Source organism: Papilio machaon, chromosome 20, assembly GCF_912999745.1.
Source record: "Papilio machaon chromosome 20, ilPapMach1.1, whole genome shotgun sequence".
NCBI classification, from domain to species: domain Eukaryota; kingdom Metazoa; phylum Arthropoda; class Insecta; order Lepidoptera; family Papilionidae; genus Papilio; species Papilio machaon.
Window position 1 is genome coordinate 4703278 of NC_060005.1, and position 7118 is coordinate 4710395.

General features: G+C 32.5%; 1 protein-coding gene across 5 annotated transcripts in view; it reads left to right on the forward strand.

Moving 5' to 3' along the window:
- LOC106718570 (furin-like protease 1) overlaps window positions 1-2015 on the forward strand; it is a 73813-nt gene extending 71798 nt beyond the window's left edge. For all 5 annotated transcript variants that reach the window (XM_045682924.1, XM_014512712.2, XM_014512732.2 and 2 more), the window contains one exon: window positions 864-2015. In XM_045682924.1, coding sequence (XP_045538880.1) covers window positions 864-1498 — 635 coding nt within the window. In that variant the 3' untranslated portion in view covers window positions 1499-2015. The remainder of the gene's footprint in view (window positions 1-863) is intronic.
- The last annotated feature ends 5103 nt before the right edge of the window (window positions 2016-7118 follow it).

Below are 7118 nucleotides of genomic sequence, written 5' to 3' on the forward strand. Positions count from 1 at the left end.
GATGTGTAAAGCTCATTTTTGTAACAGTTTTACTATTTAAGTGTAAAATTATTAATAGTGATCATCGCTTAGGTAATCAGTGAACTGTATTTAATATTGTAAATGTTACTATAATTTGTATATATCGAATCTGATGTGAAAGGAAAATAATAAAAAAAATGTTTCCTAAAAAAACAACAATTTTATTATAAGTGGTAGTTAAATCTTGTCTCTGATCGCAGCTTTGGCCATAGACATATAGTTTTTAGGTTTTTTTTTAATATGAATGAAATGTATTTAATGTTATAAAAAGTATGCAAATATTCGTGATGTTATGTCGGTTTGTGTTGAATGTCGGCTTTGCTTTTTATTGCTTACTAATGCTTATTTATGTTTCCTTCTGCCACAATTACTGCTGCACACCGAGTATAATGATTACTTAAACATCCCCTTAGTGTATATTACTGGTACTAAATGTACACTAAGGGTTCCCCTCGTAGTGTGGTGGTAGCTCTTTCTTTAACGCACCTTATGTATTTTGTTACTTCTTCTGTTGCTTTTTCTAATTGTTGCAATCACCTGATTTCATTTAATTTTGTGCACCTTTCATTGCATGTCTCAAATGTTCGCAAATCTTCGTCGTCAAAACATCAGCCATACACAAAGTTATTTGAGATCAGTGACGAGATTCTAATTACCATTCCTTACCTCAATCCTTAATTCTTTATTACTTTGTATGGACTAAGTGACTTCGGCGCAACTTCTGCATCATTCGGCTGAGGATGGCATCATGCATGGACGCGGCGGTGCTGGCTGGTGGCGGAGAATACTATCCAAAACAATATGTTACTTTAATTAAACGATTGTGTTCTCTCTTCCATTAGAATGCGCGAAGGGTTTGCACTTGTACGACGGTCGATGTCATACGAGATGTCCCGACGGCACGTACGCCAGCGAGATTCTGATGGAACGCAGCTCGAGGAGACGGAATCTTACTTATTTCTCTGAGCAAGCTGCTGCGAGCGTTAGTAAGTCTGGACCGACGACAGGAGAGGCCTTAGATATGGAGCCTCGATCTGAAACAAAAGGGAAAGCTCCCCTATTATGTCTCCCCTGTCACTACACCTGCGCCACTTGCTCTGGCCCCCACAGCAGTCAATGTACGTCTTGTTTAGACGACGCCCAGTTGTTCAATTTAACCGACACGGAATCAAAGTTTTATTGCTATCCTAATACAGTTTTACCACAGATTACAAATGCCCACTGGTATTACAATCTGAACGTTATCTTGGTTATTGTATTAGTAGCATTTATCATCGTAGGATTTTATTTTTATATGAAATATTTAAATGATAAATGCTGTTTTAATCAAGCGCATTATAACTCGAACATAAAAGTAGCTTACAACAAGCTGGCTGTTGATGAAAAACATCAGAACGCGATAGACATCGAGGAGGAGATACACAAAGCGATCAAGTACACGAGTGATAGTGAATCAGAGGAAGAGCTCCGCTTGTAGCGAGTACACATGAATTTACAAATTGACACGTAGAAACAAATGCAGGGTTGGATTTGTGATTTTATGTATCCGTCACAAACATGGATAACGCAGGAATTGTTAAATTATAATTAGATCTAGCATTTTGAACCGGATTGTACTTTTATATGTACGAAATAAATGTAATATCATTCCAAAAAAATGTGATAAAACATTCCTTTATTTTGATTATGAAATTCGAGTTATTTTTCTTTCATTTAAATTTGTTAAAGTTTGACTGAAGTTCGAAGTAAATAGTGAATAAAAATGAATGAATCTAAGTATTTTGCTTACATTAATTATTCTAAATGAATGCAAACGAGTTCAAGTTTTAACATTCAAGGGTCATTGCGCAAATACATATAAACCACAAGCTCTTGCAATTTCAAACATTTGGCGAAGTAATGGCGTTAACCACACTCTCATCCAGTTATCGGCCCCTATTTTAAATGACTTTCATGCATATTAGTAACTTATGCTAGTTTCACACGAGGGAAGACCAGTGTAGTAGAGCATTACTGCTTTTGTTTAAACTCACACTTACGGTTAATCAATCGCAGTACTATTCTGTCCAACTATTCTGCGTAACTTTTCCCGTCATCGTAAGAAAGTAATAATAGAATATTAGTACATATATCATTCTAATTATAAATTATATAAATGAATACTTTAAGTTGAGAATAAAATAAGAACTCGTGATTCATAATAAACTCTACTTAAGTTTTGCTCAAGATGCCATGTCGTATTTAGTGTATATAATTTTTAAAGTTTTTTGAGCTTTTCAATTATGTAAATAGTTAAATTTTTGTAAATAAACAAGTTCCTATTTGTTTTGTTTGTTTTATTTTACAACAGAAAACATCGAAGAAATAAATAACAACCATACGCTACGAGCTTATTGGAGCAAAGGATGAGGCAAAACGTGACTGGACTTAATAATCACTCTACACCACAAAATCAGTCAAATATGCATTTGCCTTTTTATGGAAAACAAAATAGCTTTACATAACCAGACAACAAAGTTATACCATATTGGAAAACCTTAAGTTTTTGTCATTTTTTTTTAACTTTATTTCATCTATAGCAAAATTTATCAACGAAACCGCAAATAAAACCGTAATCGAATTCAACGTTGACGATTAAAATCTAATAGATTTAAAATTTATTTATCGAATTAGATATCAAGCGGGTGAATTTCTGTCTCGTTATTGCATTACGTAGCATTTTTGAGTCCAGTAAATTTTATACACGCTATTAGACAGTAACGAATATTCAAAAAATAGTTGTCTATATCGATTTTAAAAAATACTGATGTGGTAATTGCTATAAACATTTTTACTCGATTTTGTAATTTTGTCAAAATGACAGCTGATTGGTAAAAGACCGAATCAATGTTTTTTTGTTGAACGATTAATATAAAAGAATTGGGGCAGCAGAATAAAGTTTAATGGCAAAATTTTGCTTTCGCAAAAAATAAGCTTTCTTCCAAGTAACATTATTAATAACTTATTTTCGAGTAATATGGATTATTAAACTTGTAGAAATTCTCAAGAAACATTTCGTATTCGTAATTTGACAAAACAAAAAGCTCCTATTAAGTCCTCCTTTGAACTCATTTGAACAACAACAACTCTGTTATTCGGCATCATCCAAACTTGCAGAAACAATATATTTTTACTTCAAAATAATATTTTATCAAAACCAAGATTAAGCTCATCCATGTTATTTACGTTGAATAGCAAAGCCTTAGTAAAATAAAATTAAACCAATTTTAATACAAAGTTGTCATAACTTTAAACTTGATTTACTTGAATTTGAATAAAAAACGCTTTGTGAAAATAAATAGTGAACTAAAATTCAATTTCAACACTTCTTCTATTTTCTTAAGTTCATTAGTCTAAACACTTAAAAACTTTCCTATTAAATAAGATTAATATTGCATGCTTATTTCTGTGTAACATTTCCAATACTATCATCAATTTGTTTTATTAAGAAAAGCGAACACCCGTAGCTTCGAATAGAAAGAGGGTTATCTGACAAGGCAGTCCCCCAACTGCCTCTTCAGACTGACGTTCCAATGACAATTTATCGTAAAAGGTATTAAGGAAACCTTGTTCAATTCACAATTCCCGTATTGTGTCCTGAGAATAATACAGAGTTAAGAATAATACACCGGTCTATAAGTAGTAAAGAGAATGTTAAAAAACATTGTACAAATAATTCCCGATTTTTATTTAAAGATGATGTCGCAGCAACGGAGAGTAATGTCGCTAACTATCCTCAACGCCTGATAATTGCGAATAGCAAAATTAGTTTTAAAAACATTAATCTGTAGAACATTAGAACAAATAAAATTAAATTAACTAAAACTATAAAAAATAATTAACAAGGATCCAAAAAAACAACAAAACTTACTTTCATCTTACATCCTTATGTTTGGATGGATGGATTTGTTATTATCTCCATAACAGCTTCGATGTAAAACACAATCTGAAAGAACACGGATCTTATGTACAATTCTGGTGGGATACATTTGTTTTGTTTTTACATAATATTTACTCGATAACTCTGGAACGGTTTAACATATCTTAGGGATATTTCGGACAGATATAAAAAAAATCTCCAATAATATGAGTACATAATACAATATTTATCCTGAAAAAGGATCTGGTTCCCGCGGAATAAAGGTTTCTGTTAAATATATATTGACTCGATAATTCTGCATCGGTTAAACACATCTTTTTAAAATTTGGTAATAACATAGTCTCCCAAATTCCTCCCAAGTAAGGTTGGCGACAGGCAAGCGGCCGGCCGTAAATACTTAAACCAAAACTTTAATGTTTATAAAACCAGGGAGATGATGAGTAACAACTTAGTCTCAAAAAAAAACTAATAAACTAACTGTTCATCCATTTTTTTCAATTCCGTACGTACGGAGTAACGGAGTAAAATTAGTAATAAATAACATCATACCTTTGAACTGTACCTCTTTAAAAACTCTTTCAAAGGTATCTGAATGGTTCAGCCGAGGTAGACAAAACTTATAGAACCGTAAACTATATTTATTGCAGAATATTGCACTTACGTGTTTCCTTTATTGATCGTGTACATGATTTCACATCTAAGGGAGCACCCTAACATAGAAGCGGATTTACGGACCCCTCGATATATAGGCAATATGTGGGTAGAATCATTAATAATTGAACATGTGCATTCGAATAGTTTTGTCAATTGATTTTGACAGTAGAATCTAGTCACACTTGACGTAGGAAAATAATGGTTAAATTGTAAAACTGCTATAAAAACATAAGTACTTATTGAATTATTTCCATGACAAGTAGTTTCGAATGATTGATTTCTTTTCACTGAGTTATTCTTATTATCATAGATGAGTTAAATACAGACTTATGTTTTGAAATTTGATTGTTCTTTCATAATACGTTACGTTAAAACCTTGTTCTGAACGAATTTCACTCACGATCCCTATTGATTACAGAAATATCTATTATTGTAAAGGAATACTAGAAATACCTAAATCAGCAAATATGAATAATTTAAATGAACTTCGTCTAGAAACGAACTTTTGAGTTTGTCTCAAAACTTTTGAAGCTAAAATTATATCTCTTTAAGCAATTAAATGTTTTGCAAAGGCCGACTACTCATTGTAATTCGACTTCTATTTCAACGGATAGCATTAGCTACTAAATTATTAATTAAAAATATTTTTAAGTAACGCCTGATGTAAATTAATATCTTGACTTACTATTGATACATATTGCTATTCAAAATGACATTCATAATTTGGAGTATTTTTGTAACTGTAGTTAAAATAACCTGTAAACTGATTTAACCCCAAAACAGTCCGCTTAAGAGCTAAGGAAATAGCAACACAAATACATTTCCCAACTCATTATAAGTTCAAAACTAGTCAAAGTTGCTTAATTAAACTTGAAATTTGGACAAATTTGTTTCAAGTTTGTGCAATTTGATTCCTAATTAGGATTTTATTTTCTTTTACTATGAAATAACAAGTTTCATGTTGAATTTATCTACGAAATAAAATACAAACGTAAAGGCTACGTAAGTAAACGTAATACTGTAAACAGAAAACAAATTTATTTTTTGGAACGAAGTTCCTTATCGCGCGTTGTGAAAGGGGGCTAGACGGAAAAAATTCTTACGAAAAGTTGTCACGACACTTTTTGCTATAGTAACCATGGCAACGACGTGACAATATATAACGAAAATTCATAGAAAAAAAATGTACTTCTTGTGAAGACTTAAGTTTTTTATTCATAGAATAAACATAATACCTTCACTAATTAATCGAAAGGAACTTCGTTCCATCGGGGTGTCCCTTGACACCTCTCAAGTTTTTTATTTTAGACCGATCGATATACCTTATCCTACTTTAGACCTATGACCATCTTAGGCAGGCAAAGACCAATGATGATGGGGGTGACATGCCTTACATTGTTATCTGAATTAATACATTTAAAATAATTTATAGCCACAACAAATCTTAAAAATTCTGTAGATATTCTAATTACTGTTAAATTTATCGTTTGTAAAAGCTAGATAATATGACACGGCACTGATTTACGAGAGGTGACCCATTTAAAAAAAAAAGAAAGGAGAGCAAAACACAAATAGTGGCTCATGCATACGACAAAAAACCAATCGCTAAAATGCGTCCCCCGTGCACGACAAAAGGTTTGCGTTGGCTCTATCGTCGCCGAGTAATACGAGAATGGACTTCACAATTTCCTCGTTTATCCTATTGAAATCTATATAAAGTATATGCGCCGCCTCTGATAAACAAAACACTATTGATAATAACCAATATTATTTATACAAAAAAACTACATAAAACAATATACTTTCGCAATATTATTATATATTTGGCTCTGTCATTTTACTTTACAATTATAAAACTTCTGGAAAGATTCTAATCAATGACACTAATCAATTTACAGTTTTTACTACAAACACTTATACGTGAAGGAAAACACCGTGATGCAACCTTGCGAAGAAATTTAAAGATGTTTGTAAAGTCAATCAAACCCGCACTGGGCCACAGCGGTTGACTAAGGCTTGTTCGCCCCTAAAACTTAAGGTAGGCTCCGAGCCCCTCGGTAAGGACGTATATAAGCTTACGTCTTTACATAACTTAAATAATACTTAGGGCAGTGACTCCTGTCAGTCAGTCAAAAATATGAATTTTCTAGGAAAAGGAGTATACCAAAGTACCTCAGGAGAGTAAATTTTTCCTCGTTACGTCTCGCTGCGGTGTTGCTGAGGTTTCAAGCGTCACCATAATTATCTCGAGTCCTCGTGACACATATTTTTTCCTTGCTTTCATCACTCCCATGTTCCTTTAAAGAAAACGTTAAATAGATACATTGTTTTTATAATAAATTAAAAGATAAATCTACAGCAAGATTTTCAGTAACCGTTTGTTATTATTAGTATACTAACTGTCGCCCGTGGCTCCGTTCGCGCGGGATTAAAAAAAAAGTAGCCTTTTGATATTCCAGACAATTTTATACATCCATGCCAAATTTCATCGAAATTAGTAGAGCCATTCTGGAGAGACCTTCTA